At 38.2% G+C, this 22,199-nt stretch overlaps 1 protein-coding gene across 3 annotated transcripts in view; it reads right to left on the bottom strand.

The window, feature by feature from the left end:
- Window positions 1-22,199, bottom strand: part of kirrel3a (kirre like nephrin family adhesion molecule 3a) — a 140,056-nt gene that overhangs the window by 5,740 nt on the left and 112,117 nt on the right. The window contains exons 7-15 of one of the 3 annotated variants that reach the window (XM_083568530.1): window positions 16,293-16,441; window positions 16,083-16,210; window positions 15,634-15,760; window positions 10,919-11,019; window positions 7,063-7,261; window positions 6,406-6,513; window positions 4,442-4,525; window positions 4,118-4,227; window positions 3,832-3,918 (exon numbers count right to left, since the gene is read on the bottom strand). In XM_083568530.1, coding sequence (XP_083424656.1) covers window positions 3,832-3,918; window positions 4,118-4,227; window positions 4,442-4,525; window positions 6,406-6,513; window positions 7,063-7,261; window positions 10,919-11,019; window positions 15,634-15,760; window positions 16,083-16,210; window positions 16,293-16,441 — 1,093 coding nt within the window. The remainder of the gene's footprint in view (window positions 1-3,831; window positions 3,919-4,117; window positions 4,228-4,441; window positions 4,526-6,405; window positions 6,514-7,062; window positions 7,262-10,918; window positions 11,020-15,633; window positions 15,761-16,082; window positions 16,211-16,292; window positions 16,442-22,199) is intronic. The other 2 variants (XM_083568531.1, XM_083568532.1) reach the window with 2 other exon arrangements.

The following is a 22,199-nucleotide window of genomic DNA, read 5'->3' as shown; positions in this document are numbered from 1 at the left end:
GGAGCAGTGTGTAGTTGTAGTGTATAGATGTAGTGGGTAGTTATATTAAGTAGGTGTAGTGTGTAGATGTAGTGTGTAGGAGTAGTGTGTGGTTATATTAAGTAGGTGTAGTGTGTAGATGTAGTGTGTAGGAGCAGTGTGTGGTTATATTAAGTAGGTGTAGTGTGTAGATGTAGTGTGTAGGAGCAGTGTGTGGTTATATTAAGTAGGTGTAGTGTGTAGATGTAGTGTGTAGGAGCAGTGTGTGGTAGTAGTGTATAGATGTAGTGGGTAGTTATATTAAGTAGGTGTAGTGTGTAGATGTAGTGTGTAGGAGCAGTGTGTAGTTGTAGTGTATAGATGTAGTGGGTAGTTATATTAAGTAGGTGTAGTGTGTAGATGTAGTGTGTAGGAGCAGTGTGTGGTTATATTAAGTAGGTGTAATGTGTAGATGTAGTGTGTAGGAGCAGTGTGTGGTTATATTAAGTAGGTGTAGTGTGTAGATGTAGTGTGTAGGAGCAGTGTGTGGTTGTAGTGTATAGATGTAGTGGGTAGTTATATTAAGTAGGTGTAGTGTGTAGATGTAGTGTGTAGGAGTAGTGTGTAGTTATAATAAATAGGTGTAGTGTGTAGATGTAGTGTGTAGGAGCAGTGTGTAGTTATATTAAGTAGGTGTAGTGTGTAGATGTAGTGTGTAGGAGTAGTGTGTAGTTATATTAAGTAGGTGTAGTGTGTAGATGTAGTGTGTAGGAGCAGTGTGTAGTTATATTAAGTAGGTGTAGTGTGTAGATGTAGTGTGTAGGAGCAGTGTGTAGTTATATTAAGTAGGTGTAGTGTGTAGATGTAGTGTGTAGGAGTAGTGTGTGGTTATATTAAGTAGGTGTAGTGTCTAGTTGTAGTGTATAGATGTAGTGTGTAGTTATATTAAGTAGGTGTTGTGTGTAGATGTAGTGTGTAGGAGTAGTGTGTAGTTATATTAAGTAGGTGTAGTGTCTAGTTGTAGTGTATAGATGTAGTGTGTAGTTATATTAAGTAGGTGTTGTGTGTAGATGTAGTGTGTAGGAGTAGTGTGTAGTTATATTAAGTAGGTGTAGTGTCTAGTTGTAGTGTATAGATGTAGTGTGTAGTTATATTAAGTAGGTGTTGTGTGTAGATGTAGTGTGTAGGAGTAGTGTGTAGTTATATTAAGTAGGTGTAGTGTGTAGTTGTAGTGTATAGATGTAGTGTGTAGATGTAGTGTGTAGGAGTAGTGTGTAGTTATATTAAGTAGGTGTAGTGTCTAGTTGTAGTGTATAGATGTAGTGTGTAGTTATATTAAGTAGGTGTTGTGTGTAGATGTAGTGTGTAGGAGTAGTGTGTAGTTATATTAAGTAGGTGTAGTGTGTAGTTGTAGTGTATAGATGTAGTGTGTAGTTATATTAAGTAGGTGTTGTGTGTAGATGTAGTGTGTAGGAGTAGTGTGTAGTTATATTAAGTAGGTGTAGTGTCTAGTTGTAGTGTATAGATGTAGTGTGTAGTTATATTAAGTAGGTGTTGTGTGTAGATGTAGTGTGTAGGAGTAGTGTGTAGTTATATTAAGTAGGTGTAGTGTGTAGTTGTAGTGTATAGATGTAGTGTGTAGTTATATTAAGTAGGTGTAGTGTGTAGATGTAGTGTGTAGGAGTAGTGTGTAGTTATATTAAGTAGGTGTAGTGTGTAGTTGTAGTGTATAGATGTAGTGTGTAGTTATATTAAGTAGGTGTAGTGTGTAGATGTAGTGTGTAGGAGTAGTGTGTAGTTATATTAAGTAGGTGTAGTGTCTAGTTGTAGTGTATAGATGTAGTGTGTAGTTATATTAAGTAGGTGTAGTGTGTAGATGTAGTGTGTAGGAGTAGTGTGTAGTTATATTAAGTAGGTGTAGTGTGTAGTTGTAGTGTATAGATGTAGTGTGTAGTTATATTAAGTAGGTGTTGTGTGTAGATGTAGTGTGTAGGAGTAGTGTGTAGTTATATTAAGTAGGTGTAGTGTCTAGTTGTAGTGTATAGATGTAGTGTGTAGTTATATTAAGTAGGTGTAGTGTGTAGTTGTAGTGTATAGATGTAGTGTGTAGTTATATTAAGTAGGTGTAGTGTGTAGATGTAGTGTGTAGGAGTAGTGTGTAGTTATATTAAGTAGGTGTAGTGTGTAGTTGTAGTGTATAGATGTAGTGTGTAGATGTAGTGTGTAGGAGTAGTGTGTAGTTATATTAAGTAGGTGTAGTGTCTAGTTGTAGTGTATAGATGTAGTGTGTAGTTATATTAAGTAGGTGTTGTGTGTAGATGTAGTGTGTAGGAGTAGTGTGTAGTTATATTAAGTAGGTGTAGTGTGTAGTTGTAGTGTATAGATGTAGTGTGTAGTTATATTAAGTAGGTGTTGTGTGTAGATGTAGTGTGTAGGAGTAGTGTGTAGTTATATTAAGTAGGTGTAGTGTCTAGTTGTAGTGTATAGATGTAGTGTGTAGTTATATTAAGTAGGTGTTGTGTGTAGATGTAGTGTGTAGGAGTAGTGTGTAGTTATATTAAGTAGGTGTAGTGTGTAGTTGTAGTGTATAGATGTAGTGTGTAGTTATATTAAGTAGGTGTAGTGTGTAGATGTAGTGTGTAGGAGTAGTGTGTAGTTATATTAAGTAGGTGTAGTGTGTAGATATAGTGTGTAGCTGTATGTGTAATTGTAGTATAGAATTCTAGTGTGTAGATGTATTACATAAGTGCAGTGGTGGCAAAAGTACACATACAGTACAGACCAGAAGTTTGGACACACCTGCTCATTCAAAGAGTTTTCTTTATTTTCATGACTATGAAAATTGTAGAGTCACACTGAAGGCATCAAAACTATGGATTTACACATGTGGAATTATATACATAACAAAAAAGTGAACTGAAAATATGTCATATTGTAGGTTCTTCAAAGTAGGCATCAAGAGAATGCCAAGAGTGTGTAAAGCAGTAACCTAAGCAAAAGGTATGACATATTTTCAGTTCACTTTTTTGTTATGTATATAATTCCACATGTGTAAATCCATAGTTTTGATGCCTTCAGTGTGACTCTACAATTTTCATAGTCATGAAAATAAAGAAAACTCTTTGAATGAGAAGGTGTGTCCAAACTTTTGGTCTGTACTGTATCCTACAGATCTCATGTTCTGAAAGACTCTGGTTGAAGTACTAACTATACTTTTTTACTGAAGTTAAACTTAAGAGGTTTGGGCTCTGACATGTACTTAAGTAAAAAATAGCTTTTACTACTACCTGTTTTAGTGTCACGCTGGTAACTGGACCTCACGTCATATTAATATTAGGGCTGTCAATCGATTAAAATATTTAATCGCGATTAATCACACGGTTGTCATGAGTTAATTTGTGATTAATCACAATATAATCGCACATTTTTATCTGTTCTAAATGTACCTTCGAATGAATACTTTTCGTTTTTTATACTCTATTCAACATGGCCATAGACAAATATGGATGCTTATGCAAATGTATGTTTATTATTACTGAAACCATATTCAACATAGAGCAGAAAGAAATTTTGCTATGTTTCCACACGGACGGTTAATGATGTGATACCGGAGAAACTGTAGTGTGAAGGTATAATGTGTAACTCTAGTGTATAGATGTAGTGTGTTGATGTATTAAGTAAGTGTGGTGTGTAGCTATAGTGTGTAGGTGTAATGTGTAGGTGCAGTGTGTAAGTGAAGTGTGTAGATGCAGTGTGTAGGGGTGTGTAATGTGGAGGTGTAGTGTGTAGAAAGAGAGTCTGAGGTGACAGACGCTCTGACAGCCGAGTGTGTTTAATGAAGATGGACGAGGGTGAGCAGCTCATCAACTTCACCTTAATGTGCTGGAACTCCTCCTCCTCTTCCTGTAGGACTTCCAGCTGCTTCAACACCGATTCTTGCTGGAACTCCCCACGCTCCATCTGTGGGGATGGGGGGTTGGGGCAGACAGAAAGAAAGAAAGAGAGAGAGAGTGAGTGAAGTGAAAAAGGACACTAATAAACACACAGTGTTGCAGTATTTTGTTTATTGAAACAGCACCATGAGCTTTTTGCTCCAATCGAGCAGATTTTCGCAGCAGGAAGTGAACGCTGAGGGAAACAGGGAACTGGCAGGACTCACCATCATCTGCTTCACGCCCGCGTGCTCCTCCGTCTCCCTCGACGCGTTATGATCCTTGTGAACGATCTCTACCCGGATGTCATTTTTTGCCGAGACGACCCCTTTGAGACCTGAGAGACAGCGCAGTGATTAGTCAGAGCTGTCATCTCGGAGCCACTAAGTTTCAAAAGCATCGGCCTCCCAAATCCCAGATGAACATCTAGCAGTACATCACAGTGCGCTACTTAGCCCATTACCGCCACATGCATTGAATTGTTTGCTAAATGGGGGTGGAAAAAAAAGGGGGGGGGGGGAGTGAGAAAGGAGCATGCAACTGGATCTTACTTTCAGCCTTAATTGTGCTCGAGAGTTCTTTCTGGCGTGCAGAGAGCGAGACGGGCAGTGAGGACATTACCAGGTGCATGTCTTCTGTGGCACAACAACACACATGCAAATAAATATGACGGGGGTCAGGAAGCCGACAAAATAAATCTACCAGGCCTTTATTATTCAGGTGCATATACCAAAAACGGGCCTTTGCCTCAAAACAAACATGACCTAATACCTTTACTTTACACTGTATAGTAATGATATTATTTAAACAATTATTATTGCTAAACATTATTCACTCTCTTCCAGTGGGCTCACCACCTGCAGGAGGGACCGTAAGGGACGGTGCTGTGAGGATTGGGCAGCAGTCGAAGGCGGGGGCCTGCTTAGACTGCTGCCCCCGCGACCCGAATTACGGATAAGCGGGAGAAAATGAATGAATGAATGAATGAGGATTATTCACTCTTTATAATGTTTTTTTTGGAAGGAGACTCCAGTGTCAGTAGTAGATGCACTAATTCGTCATACATACATTCGCTCTGGATAAGGGCGTCTGCTAAATGCCGCAAATGTAAATACATAGATTATATTGATGGCATTTGGCATGCACACTAAATCCAGAGTAATTTACATTTATCTCATACATACAACTGAGCCCCTATGGGGTTTAAGGGCCTTGCTTTGGGGCCCAGGAGTGGCAGCTTAGTCTGGACTCACAACCCTCATACCTAAAGTTATACTATACATACTGTATACTAAGCTACCGCTTCCATTACACCATAGTGCAATTATTTTTTTTCACATATTAGGAAACTTGGGTCAGAACACAGGGTTAGAACATATTAGTCATGATATTGCCCCTAGAGCAGAGAAGGTTAAGGGCCTTGTTAAAGGGCCCAACACGTGTAGCTTGGCCAGGCTGGGGCTTGAACCCCTGACCTTCTGATCAGTAACCCAGAGCCTTATCCATTGAGCCACCACTCCCAGTAAAGGGAGCTTATGCTTTTGCTGTTCCCTAATAAAAAAACTTTCTTTCGGCTTCTCCAATTAGGGGTCGCCAGCAGCGGATCATCCGTATTTATGATCCGCATGTTCGATTTGGCACGTTTTTACGCTGGATGCCCTTCCTTCCTAACGCAACCCTCCCTATTTACCTGGGCTTGGGACCAGCACTAAGGGCTTGTGCAACCCTAATAGCTGGGATTGGTTCCCTGACCGGGGATCGAACCCGGGCCGTAATAAATATATATTAATAAGTATATTTCCTTCTACATTCCACAACTATAATTGCAGCTATAAACAGATAAATAGTAAAGCATGACACTTTTTGATTCATAATATCTAATTTGTTGAAGAAAAAATAGGGATAAAAAGCAATACAATTCTATGGATTGTTTTCTTATAATTGTATATCACAAGATGTTATTCCTTACATTTTTTAGTTAATTCTTCAAAAAAAAAAAACATTATTTAAATCAATAGTAATAATAATAGAAATGATAATGATAATAATATTAATAATAATAATCAATGCTGCCTGTAATTTCTTATGTTCTGTTCAATTACAGTTGCCTTTGCTTGAGCTGCATATTGAGCATAAATAAAAAATAAATAAAGAACCAACCAACCAAACAAACAAGAATGTTCCATTTGAAATTCTTCCATGTATAACCTGGTGAGAAACATGGAATTTTGCTAAGTAGTGAACAGAACATAAGGGGTTAATATTTTGCCATACAGCCTGATTTAAATCATGCAAAACAAAAAAAACCACTAGGTCTCTCTAAGGACCTGTTCCAAACTTGAGGTGAAGACTAGCTCTGCTTGCTCGCTGCTCTCGTTCTTCTCCCATTTATCAGCCCGAGGGAGAGGGAGAGAGAGAGAGAGAGAGAGAGAGAGAGAGAGAGAGAGAGAGAGAGAGAGAGAGAGAGAGAGAGAGCAAAAAAGGGAAGAACGAGAGAAGGAGCGAGAGCACTTACTCCTCTGCAGGCGAGCGCAGCAGAAAGCCCCAAGGGTCCCCATGAGGACGATGAGCGCCAGGAAAGCTCCCACCGCGACCCCGATGATGACGGCCAAGCGCAGGGACCCTACAGAGGACACACAGAGCACCCCGGGGGAGTAATCAGTGAATCAAAATGCAGCAAATACTAAATCTGAAGGCCATTCGTCACTCGAGACAGAATAGAGGCTAGGGTTTTTCTTAACATCGGTCCTCAGAAAAATCCTACGGGGAGAGACGTTCGCTTCTCATGAGTCGGATCTAATAGATGAAAATAGGGCAGCATTTGAATAAGGAAGCGGCATCTAATCCCACATAAATATTTCAAAAGGCCTTGTGAATGCGAGCGGGAAAGCGATTTAGGGCAATTGAAATTAGATTACAAATGAACGATCGGAAAGTCATTATGGAATTATTTTGCAGATTTAAATTGTTGACATTTACCCGAGTAAAGGAGCTTACCGGGGACTCGTTGCCCTTGTACTTGAAATAATCAAGGCAGTGTGCTTAATCACTCCGGCACACGAGTACGGAAAAAAATTCAACTCTCTCTCTCTCTCTCTCTCTCTCTCTCTCTCTCTCTCTCTCTCTCTCTCTCTCTCTCTCTCTCTCTCTCCAAACACACACACATACACACCTTGTTCCTTGAGGCGAATGATCTCAGTGTCAGAGCCGAAGCTGTTCCAGGCTGTGCAGTTGTAAATGGTCTGGAAGTCGGCAGGGACGATGTTGCTCATGGTCAGAGTGGAGATGACGCCTTCCTCCGTGCTCACTGTCTCCACCGTGTATCTCCCTGACGTTCCCGACTCCAACACTGTCTCCTTCCAGGACCAAGCCTGGAACACACATAGAGAGTTTGTGGATATTTAGTGAAGATTAAATAATACAATTCTCTTAGCATATGAGGTCTATATGAGATTCTATATAAGGTATAGCTGGTAGGTATGAAACATTAAAGACTCTATATGATATATACAAAGCAGGCATGATACATTATAGTCTCTATATATGTCATGTACCTTAGGTGTGAGACATTATAAACACTATATGAGATGCACATGATTCATCCGATGTTAGAGGTATCAAATGAAATCTAATGCAATCTAAGACATTTCTAGCAATATGTGGTTTCAAACTCTGAGGGCTGAATGAACACAAATCTCCACAAACACAATTCAAAATCTAGTAGAACATCTTCCCAGAAGATTGGAAGTTATTATAACTGCAAATGTGAACTTAGCGTGGATTAAAAAATCACATTTGAATCTTATGGTTGGGTGTCCACAAACTTTTACTCCATATTATGTAATAGATATTAGACATTTTAGATATTATATTAGGCGTATACAATAGATGTAAAACCACATTCGTAATACAACCATAAATTATTTGACTTCTTTAAAAGGCATTGATAAAAATGTATTTGGGGAAAAAAAAAATGTTTACATGAATAATCGTTTCAGATTTTTATCACTGACCAGGGATGTTTATATATCTTTTTTTTCTGTCTTCCTTTTAATGAAAAGCGCATTCGAGTCACATTTGGAAAACCGTAGGCGGCACACATGGTACTTTATAACCGTGTTATTTATAAAGGCTTGATTACCACTTTCATTTTATGCTATTAAATTGTTCATTAGGCATATGCGCTTCGTAAACAAGCGAAAGTACACCGCCGCTTTTAATTTCATGCTCCTGTAAGAAGCAGCCGGGGTTAAAATTCTCAAAAATTGTCATGTTATGCCAATAAATGCGTTATAAAGACCACAAATGAAGGTTTAACAAATGTGACCCAAGAGGGTTCTAAATGCTAAATGCTACACTGCATGTAGGAATCAAGTGAGAAAAGCAAGACGAACGCATGCGAGGAGAGCGATTTGATGTGTGACGTCTCAAGAGGACAGAGATGTAAAGAGTATGTATTTTCACTTTCTGTCCCCAGATATCACACCTGATATCACCTCAGAAGCCTCCATGGCTAAGTGTTGGACAGCTAGCCTGAATACATATCGTACAATAATAGCAGGGATGCTAATAGCAACCACTTTCTGTGGACATGAACACACACTGGCACAAAAAAAATAAAATAAACGTAACTGTTATTGGTTGACGTTTGAGTTTTAGTGCCCACACACTGTACAGTCCTCAAAAGACGAAACACACATTTCCTTTAAGCCCCATTAGTCTCGGATGATAAAGTCGGCCACGCTTCAGAAGGCCGTGTGTCATAGCGGCGGCCATTATCCAGCTTTATTTTACCAAAAAAAGAACTCATCTTTTTTTTCATTAAATGAGCATCTGGGAAGGTTTCATAAAAGAGGACGACGTTTGGAAATCAAACAAAACAAATATATTAATCCTTCTGTTTGTATTTTCTCTCACTCTCACTTTCTTTCTCTGTGTTTTTCTCTCTCTGTCTTTCTCCCTGCCTCTGATGATGATTCAGTGAAGAGAACAATGTTGCAGGATGAAATAGTTTTGTATAGAATTAATCTGTTATCCGAAGGCCGTAATGATGAATGCCTTTTATTTCAGAACAATTGCTTTTCACCTTTTTTAGCTGGAGACAGAATAAAGCAGACATGGTGCATTTGTTTGTTTAAACCGGCAAGATAGTTTGGCATTTCGGTGATATTTTAGTCTAATATGCTGGCATTATCCTACCCCAAAGGCAAGACAAATAAATAAGGAAATATATTCCAATAATAATAACTAAAAACAACAACAAAAAAAAAGGTTTTTGGTCTCTCTGTTTATATTATGATTTACCTGGGAATTCAACTGAGATTAAAAAAGAGGAAAAATAAATGTAATAAAGCAAACAGAAATAAACCAACTAACCAACTACAGTACTTCCTTCTAGCAAGTACTTTACAGTTTGTCTCTTCATCCCTCTCTACTTCCTTTCCTTCTCTACAGCTAATATGTTTTTTTTCCTTTCTTTGTTACTTCATTTCCCTCTTTCTAAGGTTCCTACCTAAAGGGGCAACACTACTAAGCTGATTCAGCACGTAAACACCACAAAGCGACGTATAATAGTTGCATAGTTTAAAACCCGAACACCAGTGTGTCAGTTAAGCCAAATAACACCCGACAGGGATCACTGACCGAAATGATAACTCCATATGAATGTACTTCAAAATGAATATATGAATCTGCTCATTAGGGTGACCAAGCCTCCGCTCGGCTTTAATAAATACACTGTATAAGCAGTACAGCGGTACAGCATGCCCGTCGTTGTACGTCGCTCTGGATAAGGGCGTCTGCTAAATGCTGCAAATGTAAATGTAAATGTAAATGTAAATGTAAATGCCCTCCTGCACATATTATAGCCAGGTCACCATGACATGTGGTCAAGTGTACTGTGGATTTTTAAAGAGATACTTACAGATAATTGTTCTCCTTAATTTTTCAGCATTTTGTGTTTACATTACTGATTGGAGATAAGTAAGATCGTTTCCTTCCTTCCTTCCTTCCTTCCTTCCTTATTTCCTTCCTTCCTTTCTTCCTTCCTTCCTTCCTTCCTTCCTTCCTTCCTTCCTTCCTTCCTTCCTTTCTTCCTTCCTTCCTTCCTTCCTTTCTTCCTTCCTTCCTTCCTTCCTTCCTTCCTTCCTTCCGACCTTTTAGCATGTATTTTGTATCCCTACTTCCAACTTTCCTTTCTTCTTTCCATCTTTTCTCCATTCCTTTTATCCTTCCAGCATGTTTTAATATACCCTTCCTTCCTTCCTTCCTTTCTTCCTTTCTTTCTTTCTTTCTTTCTTTCTTTCTTTCTTTCTTTCTTTCTTTCTTTCTTTCTTCTTCCTTCCTTCCTTCCTCCCACCTTCCTTCCTTCCTATCTTGCTTCCTCGCATCATTCTTCCCTTTCTTCCTTCCTACCATCCTTCCTCTCTTCCTGTTTCCCTATCTTCCTTTCTTCCATCCTTCCTCCCTTCCTTCCTCCTATTCTTCCTTCCTCCCATCCTTTCCCTCTTCCTTCCATCCTCCCATCCTTCCTCTCATCATTCCTTCCTTCCTTCCTTCCTTCCTTCCTTCCTTCCTTCCTTCCTTCCTTCCTTCCTTCCTTCCTTCCTTCCTTCCTTCTATCCTCCCTTTCTTCCTTCCTTCTCTCCTCCCATCCTTCTTTCCTTGTTTCCTTCCTCCCATCCTTCCTTCCCAGTAAATCTTTGCCTGCATCCCACATTCTTTTTCTTTATTGCATTCTTATCGCTCCTTTCTTTCTTTACCCACTGTATCTCCTTTCCCTACTTTCTTTCAGTATATATTTGTCTTCCTTTCCTTTGTCGCTTGAAAAATCATATCAGAAGACAACACAGGCAGCTTTCATGTCACTTTCATGTCACTTTATCTTGGTAATCACAACAAAGAATTAACAAAAGCTACCACGCCGTACTTCCATCATGTAGTCAGCGTATCATATTTTTGAAACAGAGTGAAAGAAATGGAAAAAGAGAGAGAGGGAGAGAGAGATAGAAATGGAGAACGGCACTCACAATGCGATCCGGAGGAGGAGTGCTGCGGATGAAACACTTGATCTGGCCTTTCTCTCCGTACAGAGCCTGCTGAGTCTGGGTGCTGGAGATAGTAGGAGGACCTGAAAGCGGGCATGACAATCAGTCTGTGTTAGTGCCTATCACACACACACACACACACACACACACACACACACACACACACACACACACACACACACACACACACACACACACACACACACACACACACACACACACACACAACACAGCCTGCAGGGACAGGACCACACCTACACACCACAGAAATTCAGAGCCTTGCTGACTGTACTTTTCTCAGCTCTTTACGTATATCTTAATAAAAAAAAAGAAGAATAATAAATATAGATGCCCTTTAAAACTTTGCTAAAATAACAAAGCTTGTGGTAGCCTAAAACTTTGGCATTCACACACACACACACACACACACACACACACACACACACACACACACACACACACACACACACACACACACACACACACGTGCGCTCGTGTATGTACCCATGCCAACATGAGATTCCACCCACAAGGCTGAAAAAATAAAATAAAATAAAATAAAATGGCTGAATATTTTATAAATAAAATTGCCATCTATATTTATTGCACATGTATGACATCCTATAATCTATAAATATAAACCAACAAATAATAATAATAATAATAATAATAATAATAATCAATGTCTTTTTAATTGTCACGATAACAAGAAAACAACAATATTTTGAGAAAATAAGAAAGAAAACAATATTATAATCTTACGCACTTCCATAATAACCTCAATCCCATCATGATTTTACTTTAGGACAAAATACACTATACTTCACTTGAACTAGGAGACCCAAACCCGTTCCAGCATGACAATGCCCCTGTGCACAAAGCCAGCTCCATGAACATATGCTTTACATGGGTTGGAATGGAAGATCCCCTGCTATTGAGCTCTGACCTCAATCACATTGAACGATGAATTGGAACACTAACTGCACCCCAGGTCTCCTCACCTCACCTAAATGAGTACCTCATTTTATTAACACCCTTATGGCTGAATGAGCACAAGCTCCACAAGCAAACTCCAAACTCTAGTGGAACATCTTTCCAGAAGATGGGAGCTTATTAGAAAAGCAAATGTGCTCAGAAAGAACATACAAATCTTAATTTCAGCTGCCCACACACATTCGTTTGTATAGTTTTTTATCATCTATTTTGAACAATTTCATTTATAAACATGTCTCATGTAAGAATTAAAACACTTTGTATGATTTTTGTCACAGCAATAGAATCAGCGATGAAGTTACTGTTGCCACCCTAAAGATTTTTTTAAAAAGGTGTTTATTCCTCTCACACCAAAGCAACTTGCTATTCGTCAAAGAAAGGTTTTCCTTGATCCATTTTTAGTTATTTTTAATGTTGTGAAAACAGGTTAGGACTTACATAGTATCTTTACACAGTTTTTCTCTCAGACCAGACATTTCTTCTTCTGTATTTTAAAGTTGATGACAATATAAAACAAAAATCAAATCAATAACTGTAAAGATGTGTAAATTCCTCCTGAGGGCTGACTGCCACTGAAGACTCCTTCCATAAATATTCGATAATGTTTGTGTAGAGTGTATTGAGTGTAACACAATGGACAATTATACAGACAGTACAGTATAATCAAAAAAGCTTGTGTTAAGCTTATAATTTAAAATCCAGGAACTGTGAGAGAGCTACTGCTGGGTCCCTCTGGATAAAAAAAAAAATGCCTAAGTCATTATGCACCTCCGGGATCAGCAGATTTCCCATTTTAATTGGATTAAAATCTTAACACACACACACACACTCACACACACACACACACTCACACACTGATGCTCTCCCGCAGAGGTCTGCTCTATTCTCTGGCAGAGAAAAAAAAAGTGTGAAACAAATGTTCTTCCTCCTCCCCTTTTTAATTACACATGGCTGCAAAGACGGTGGGGAGGTGTGAGGTAGAGTCGTGGCCTTTTTTCAGCAGCGATTGACTCCGCCCTCAGGGGGACCGGCAAAATCAGACGGGGGGATCGGCGCTGTAAATGAGCGCTATAATTAGACGGCTTTATCTCATGGACTCAGCCTGGGAGCTGCTCCTAAACATCGGGGGATAGAGAGAGAAAGAGAGAGAGAGAGAGAGAGAGAGAGAGAGAGAGAGAGAGAGAGAGTGAGAGAGAGAGATAGAGAGAGAGTGAGATAGACGAAGAAAGATAAATAGAGAGAGAGAGAACTCGAGAGAGGCTCAAGGGAGAGATGGAAAAAAGATTTGTGAAGATTTTTGGCTTGTGACTAGCAAACAGACATCATAAGACATTACACACACGGGGAGATGGAATAAAAGAAAAAATAATACGTTGTTTTTATTTACACAACGTCTATATAAGAAAAGATAGCAAAAGGAGAAAAAAAATCCCAGTTTGAGAATTCAAAACACATGTTTTGGCCCAGTGCTAATTATGTGCTGATGCTAGCGCTGGCTAACTCAGCAGTGCTAGCGATCATTCTGGAGGTTTAAAGTAAAAAACCCTGCAATTGATCCGGTGCTGCACTTCAATCTGTGCTTTCAGTTCTGCTGCATTGCACTCATTACAACAGACACGCAAATCCACCATCCATCATTTCCGCTAATATATAACAATACAGAATCCAAAATGGCTATTTTTTTTCTATATTCGCTCTTAAATTGCTCTCGTGTTTTCTTTCTTCACCGATAATCTGTTTAAACATTTCCAAGAATGATGACTCAGCACAAATATTGGAACAGAGTATCAGAGTTTTTCGGAACAGGGAACCCAAATGCGTGTCGAGCGAGCCAAGTCCTCAGACGCTACTCAGGGTATAGTGGCCGGATAAAGAATTCATAAAGCATTAAAGCGACTTATTGCCTCGCTGAGAAAGTGAAAGGGGCCGGATTATTGCAGGAGCTCAAGGGCGCTGGGCCACCCTGTCAAAATCGAAACAATCCGAGCTCAACGCCACAAGCCTTTTCCCGTCTGATTGAATAAACATAGCCAGATCTGATGCTGAAACCTGCTCTTCAGCCATGCATGAACAAAACTACTCTTTCCCCCCTTTACTGCACACAAGGCACCTCAGTGGAATTCCCAACACAATTCTGCACACAATTCCAAGGATTTTATGACCACGTCTGTGAAACAGAAGTCCAGAACATTCCGAATAATCTATACTTTTGGATCAATTACCTTCCTTGGGGCAGCCTCATAAAGTAATCATTTATTGATTACTTCAAAGAAATGATGGACTTCAAAGCAGATTTGTGCAATCAAAGAACGTTTGGCTGCCAGGCATTTAAAAAACATTGCACTTTTATATGCATGCGGCGATTCTGGCTATGAAATCGTTAAGTACTTCAAAGTCTAATAGAAGCGTGTAATTTGGATACAAAATGTTCGAAATTTTCACGATAATGTATAATTTACTATGAGTTTGCAAAAAAATAATTTGTCTCCAGTGTCAGTGTAGGTTTTCCACTATAAAAAAGTCCTCAGGAGAAAGATTTTGCTTTGTACAAAACTTGTTTCATGATAGTTCCACAACATTTAATCACTCATGTGTTGTTAATTACAATGCGGTAGCATAAGAGGAATAAAACACTTTAGGGACGTTTATACTTATAATAAAATTCGAACACAATAGAACGAGCACATTAATATAATGCTATTTTACTGTGCAGAAACAGTAGAAGCTTTATAAAACTAATCAACACCTTTTGTCCAATCACAATTTAGAACATATTAGTAGAAATAATCCTTGTTATCTTTCCATAGCACTCATAGAGAGTTTAATAATATACACTACGCGAATAAAAATATTGGGACCTCTGACTTTTCCAAACATACTGTATGTGGTAACAACTTTCCCAAGTTTTTACCACAATGTTGGAGCCACACGATGGTAGATTTAGTAATAATAATAATAATAAAAAACACGTCTTTACGCTGGATGCCCTTCCTAACACAACCCTTCCCAGTTTATCCGGGCTTGGGACTGGCACTGAAAGTGGCTGGGGTTGGTTCCCTGACCGGGGATCGAACCCGGGCCGCAGCGTTGAGAGCGCCGCATCCTAACCACTAGACCACCAGGGACCTAATAATAATAATAATAATAATAATAATAATAATAATAATAACATCATCATCATCATCATCATCATCATCATCATCATCATCATAATAATGATTCTAATTTATGGTAAAATACACCACAAAAGTATTGGGACACCTGACTTTTCCAGCCATATGTGTTTTTTTTCCCCAAACTGGGATACACAATTGTACAGGAAGTCTTTGGATATGGTATGATAAAAATTTCCCTTCACCTGAACTATTAGTTTCCAGCATGACAATGCCCCTGTGCACAAAGTCAGCTTCATGGACATGGACATGCTTTACTTCAGTTGGAGGGAAAAATATATTTTATATGTTTTGCAATAAAGCTCTGACCTCAACCCTACGAAACATCTTTGGGATAAATTGAAACGCTGCACCCCAGACTTCTTTAACATACATCAGTACCTGGCTTTACTTACACATGAGCATGCATGAGCACAAATCTCCACAAGTATACTCCAAAAACTAATAGAGCATCTTCCCAAAAAAGTGAAGCTTGTTATAACATCAAACGAGGACTAAAGATAGATTATAGACATATTTATATTTATTTACCATTCACAGTAAGAGTCACCACCTTCTCCCCAACTCCGACCCGAGGAACCACTGCACGGCAGATGTATTTCCCTGCATCCTCCGGTTTCACGGCCCTCAAGGTAAATGTGTTCTCATTGCTTAGCACCTGAATGGAAAAACAAGAGTTAAAAACTGTCTCTTTCACATGTCTCTCTTCATTAGAAGAGAAAAACAAATAACAGACAGATGCTCAAAGTCTGTTAATAGAAGGGCTGCTAACATATGGCACACATGCTGCTGAAACTGTGATTGTAGTGAAATTGTTAGTGATATTTTGGAAGATGTCAGTGGAGGAGGAGTGCAGGGGTTAGGTTTGGGAACGATTGCGCAGATGTGCGATTTATAAACGTGTTAATGACAATATTCATAGAAATGTTTTGGCCTGTGTTTCTATACGATGGAAGGTTTGCTAAACGAAGTGACAGTACCACTCCGTGGCCTCGTTTCATCCACACGATGGTGAGTGAAGGATTTCCCATCCAGGCGCAGTTAAAGACAGCTTCCGAGCCCAAATCCACCTGCAGGGACTGAGGTTCGGCTGCGAGACGGGGTCCGACTGCACACAACAAAACAAGCTCCTAATATAAAGAGTACATTGATTTGATGGAGCGGAGTGGTACAGTAAAAGTGTAACTCACAGTACACGTCGACATTGCGGCTGATATTGGTGCTCCCGAGCGCGTTCGTGACCTCGCAGGAAACCGGCTCGGTGAAGAACGAGTGATCCACTGCCACCTCGTACGCCTCTCCAACAGCATCCCTGATCACAGTGCCACCTTTAGCCCATCTATTTTACGAGATAGAAAATAGAAAAGTACTCCTAAGAACAGATCAAAGATGCTTCTTTTTTTTTTCCTCCACAGCCGAATCATTTCGCTTGTATTTTATTTGTGAGATCTGTGAAGATCTGAAAGTGACGTGACTAATGGAGGTCTTTTCACAGTTCTTTTCCCCCTATTTGTGCCTTTCGGTTTCCTTACCGTCAACAAAGCACGCAAAGAATAATGGATCAGCTATTATGAGATTCGCATGCACCGTCATTGCTATTCACACACACTTTGATAGAATATTAAAGAACAAAAAAAGACCTTGGCCAAGCTGGAGCTCTGTCTGAAAAGAAGGGAACGAAAGAATGGCACTGTTTATTTGTACACAAAAATAAATGCAGATTTTATCAGATGAAAATACAATCAAATAGGACTATAGTAACGTTGCTCATACACTGTATGGACAAAGGTTTGTAGACACCTGAAAAAGATTTGTATGTGTATTTTAAACACATTTAGTCCCTATTTGCTCTAATAATAACCCCCACTCTTCTGGGAAGATGTTTTACTGGATTTTGGAGGGTGCTTGTATAAGATTTGTGTTTATTCACCAACAAGGGTCTTAGTAAAGTCAGGTACTGACCAGGGTGAGGTGAGAAGGCCTGGGTGCAGTCGGCATTCCAATTCATCCAAAGATGTTAAATCAGTGCTCTATAGCAGACCATTCAAGATCTTCCACTCCAACCCATGTAAACCATATCCTTATAGAGCTGGCTTTGTGCACAGGGACATTGTCATGCTGGATACCAATACTTGTCTATATATTGTACAGTTACATTTACAGTCATGGCATTTAGCAGATGTACAAAAGTATAATTTTTGAGTCTTTATGGTGAACGACTAATGTTTTATATTAGCAATAATAAGCTAAGATAAGGGTCCAAAGTGACAGAATGCCAATGTTTGGCTAAAAATCTGAGTTTTAACCCCTCCAAACATAAAAAAAAAGGAAAATTTTCACAAACAAAAAGCCTGAAATTAAATGTGAGAAGAAGGAATGCGAAGGTTTCTTGTATTCACACTTGGTGTAACTTGGCTGGCCTTTTTACACACACATGCAGTTCATGCTCGTCTGATCCGTCTTGTGAAAGAGTTTCATCGATTCGTACGTAGATCATGACATTTTCCTTTAAACCCAATCCAAAAAAATAATATAGGGGGGCAAAAAATATGCACTGCTTATAGTTTTGCTCCTTTTCAATATGATGTAGCTTTCGATCATGTTTAAAATGAATAAAATCCAATTTAAAGCTTTATCCTTTTTGACAATATGGTAGATCGGAAAAATGCCAAACAACGTAAGGACGATCGGAGTGAACAGGGCACCAGGGTGATAATCATGCTAATCGTGCTAATCATGCAAACACTGCAACTGTACAAGCGATGAAATTGAATACATTTTTTTCAACTATTTTATCTACCTAATCCTATGCTAGTTTTTAACTAAGAGGAGTCTGGTGAATACAGCCAACTGGTGGAATATACAATACACTCAGAAGAGAGCTCTATCTGCCCTCTTCTGCATACATGAGCTCACAGATGCACGATTACTTAGTGTCTGTGATTGACAGCAAAGAGAGTGAATTCATCTCTTGCATCTAAACATCATGGGATTTTTTTTTCTCCTTCGGTCTTACAGATGGCCATGTCATCGTCTGGATTTAAATTTGCCAGCGATTTCCAAACGATTCCAATTTACCGACACATGTTCTACCCATATTAATTGGTGGTCAGAATATAAAATACCACTTGATGAAAAACAGCAGTATTTTGTTGCATGACAATCTGGAACTTGTAGTTAAAGCTTTGCAAAAAAAAAAAAAAAAAAAAGCCAACATTTTGTTTATAGATGTCGCATAGGATTGACTGCAAAATGTAAAAAAAAAAAAACTCTTCCAGCACCCAGCAGACCTGGATAATGAGCTGGCAATCGGCGATGACTCAATCTTTGAGAAAATAGAAGCGTACAACATATAAAGCTGCGGATTTGCATACGCATTAAACACTAGCACTAGAGTGTAAACGAGAACAAAGATCACGCGTGGATTACAACCTTCGTTTCAAGATCAAAAGCGGCCATGTTGGTTTACGATCTTCTTAGCGAAATTCGATTTCCTCCCAATCTGCTATTAGGGTATTACTGTAAACCTTTTTGAACAGTGCTAACAACGATGACAACAACAAGAAAATCGCTGTCAGGAACAGATTACATGCATATTTGACATTTTCAATGCCCTGCTGCTTTTCGTTTAATCAAATCCGAACGCACAGAATGTACTTCACCAGACCGATGGACCGTTAGAATCCCGCCGAAGTATAAATAGCTATGGTACGTACGCTACGTTTCAAACATCTGCTAAAGAGACGAGAGCCGTGCTGTGAGGAGTAAATACTTCTGAAAGATACCTGTCTTTCTGCAAAACTATTCAAACAGTGCAGAGGACAGGAAATAATTGTGTTCTGTAAGAGCATAATGGCCCCTTGGTGCTCTTCTTACTGCATTTGGAAAGAAACACACCTGGTGGCAATGTGCTATACTACACTAAATGGACAAAAGTGTTTGACTTTTCCTGCTACCTCAAATTTGGATGCACACAATTGTATAGGATGCCCTAGCATTACATTTTCCATTCACTTTATTTAGGAGACACAACTCCAGTTCTATGAAGATATGCTTTATGTGGATTAGAGTGGAGGATCTTGAGTGTTATAGAGTTCTGATCTCAACCCTACTAAACACTTTTGGAATGAAGTGGAATGCTGACTGCACCCCAGAACTCCTCTCCTACATCAGTCTCTAACTTCATTAATGCTTTTGTTTATGAATCTTCATTAGCACACTCCAAAATCTCGTGGAACATCTTCCCAGAAGAGTGGAGGTTATTATTACAGCAAATGAGGACTAAATGTGGAATGTAATGTTCAAAAAGCACATAGGAATCTTATTATTAGGTGTCCACAAACTTCTGTCCATAAATTTAATCTCCCCAAGGCTCCAAATGCAACATAAGCCCCAGACAAGATGAGAAAAAATGAGACGAGGTAAGGCAAGGCAAAGTCCACTCAAGGCATGTGTTAAATCCGGCTCACACCAAAGGTTGATTTTTTCCCCAATTAGATGCTTCAGAAGTGACAAAACAAGAGAGATGACAAACTACACCTTGTGACAAATGCTGTTGGGAAAAAATTCAATCTGGAGAGATGTGAAATAAACAAAAAAACTAATTTACACGTTGACAACTGAATTGTGTTTAGCAAAGAAATAAACAAAATAAGGTACTTAGCCCTTTTGTTACAGATCAGAAATATACATATAACATACATCAAAAATGAATGTAAATCCAAAAATGGGACAGGATGGAAGAACAGATTGTGTTTTTCTTTTTCCTTAGTTAATTTTAATGTATTCTTCTTTGCCAGATGCTGAGATTTATAAACACCCATGCGTTCTTCCTTTCAAAAACTTTTTTGCTTTTAAAATGATATTTTATATTCAACATATATATTTTTTTGTAAAACCCCAAATATATTTACTTCCAATCATATCATTCCTTAAAAAATGCCAAAAAATCACAGAATTTGACAGACTTTGATGAAATGATTATTCTGCATCACCATTTTCAAAGGGAAATCAGAAAAAGATAATGGTAATCAAGCTGCTTTGAAAAATCTTGAAAGGTCAGGGATGAAAAAAAGACTGCAAGGCCAAGAAAAGTTAAAAAATCTAGTAGAGTTTGAGAGACAGGAAGAAGTCCAGAAAGAACCTGGCTCAGCATCTGGCATCTTTATCGGGAAGTTATTTCTTTGACAGTCCGAAAAAGCCTGATCAGGAAAGGCCTTTGTGGAAGTGTAGCAGATATGCTAAAATTCACACAGACTGGAAAGAAGATCAGTGGAAAAGTATATAATGGAGTGATGAATCTAAGTTTGAAATTTTTGGTTCCAAAAATATTGTCAAAAATAGTTGAGAAGAACAGTTGGAGTAAGTTAGAAGAATGATTGCTTGTGGCCTTCAGGGAAACATAGTGGAGGTTCTGTCCTGGTTTGGGGATGCAGTGGTTCTGCCAGTGGTTTAGGTGATATTAATAGGATCATGAATGCTGAAAAGTACAGACAGGTTTAAATTCATCATGCCATTCTCTCTGGAAAGCAGGATAACAGCATGATAATAATCCCAAGCACACTGTTAATGCATTAAAATCATATCTGGACATAAAAACAGCTGATAAAACACAGAGTACAGACCAGAAAATGATAGAGGCAGTTGGGAATCACCTGGACAGAGTAAGAACTGTCTGAAGTCTGAAGAAAAACTCAATGTGAGTGAACTCAAGTTCAAGATGTGCTTAGTGCAAAGAGAGCGTCATACTAAAGTCCAAATCTTGCCTGAAAAAGTATATAAATATATATATATATATATATATATATATATATATATATATATATATATATATATATATATATATATATATATATATATATATATATATAATTATTATTATTTTTTTTTTACTATTATTAATTTTAATTGCTGCTTTAATACTTCAGGTTAAATTGAGATAATTTTTTATTCTTCTTCACTTAATCTTCTTAATCATTATTAACAATAATAATAAAAGAATAAAACTATAAATGTATTAATGTTTAATTAATAAATTATAGTAATGTATTATTAAACAAATATATAAATAATGTAATAACAGAGTAAGAACTGTCTGAAGTCTGAAGAAAAACTCAATGTGAGTGAACTCAAGTTCAAGATGTGCTTAGTGCAAAGAGAGCGTCATACTAAAGTCCAAATCTTGCCTGAAAAAGTATATAAATATATATATATATATATATATATATATATATATATATATATATATATATATATATATATATATATATATATATATATATATATATATATAATTATTATTATTTTTTTTTTACTATTATTAATTTTAATTGCTGCTTTAATACTTCAGGTTAAATTGAGATAATTTTTTATTCTTCTTCACTTAATCTTCTTAATCATTATTAACAATAATAATAAAAGAATAAAACTATAAATGTATTAATGTTTAATTAATAAATTATAGTAATGTATTATTAAACAAATATATAAATAATGTAATAACAGAATTTTTGAACCAAGTGGAAATAAAGCAGGTTCATGAAGCAGTGTTTTGTTCTCACTTTCCTCTCGTGGCCTGTCAGGATCTCCGCCCACTGATTCTCTCCATTTATCTGGGATTCTCCCTATTGTTCCTGTTTATTGGATCTGAACACATGGTTGAGAAAGAGCTTTTATTTTCCTGCTGTGATTGAGACCAAGGAAACCTTAGAGACTCGATTTTCTGTGCTGGAGAAAAAAAGAAGCACTTCATCCCAATTTCATACACAGCTGAGTGACCTGTCTGTATCTCTGTCTGTCTCAATGTCTATCTCTATGTATGTCTCTTTATCTGTCTCTCTGTCACTATGTCAGTCTGCCTGCCTCATTTACTGTCTGTCCCTCTGTCTTATTTTCTGTCTGTCTGTCTGTCTGTCTGTCTGTCTGTCTGTCTGTCTGTCTGTCTGTCTGTCTGTCTGTCTGTCTGTCACTATGTCAGTCTGTTGGTATCTCTATCTGTTTGTCACTATGTCAGTCTGCCTGTCTCTTTTTCTGTCTGTCCCTCTGTCTCTCTTTCTGTCTGTCTGTCACTATGTCAGTCTGCCTGTCTCTCTTTCTGT

Source organism: Silurus aristotelis, assembly GCF_946808225.1.
Source record: "Silurus aristotelis genome assembly, chromosome: 18".
Classification (NCBI taxonomy): Eukaryota; Metazoa; Chordata; class Actinopteri; order Siluriformes; family Siluridae; genus Silurus; species Silurus aristotelis.
Note: the sequence above shows the minus strand (reverse complement) of the source record. Positions and strands in the feature narration are given on the sequence as shown.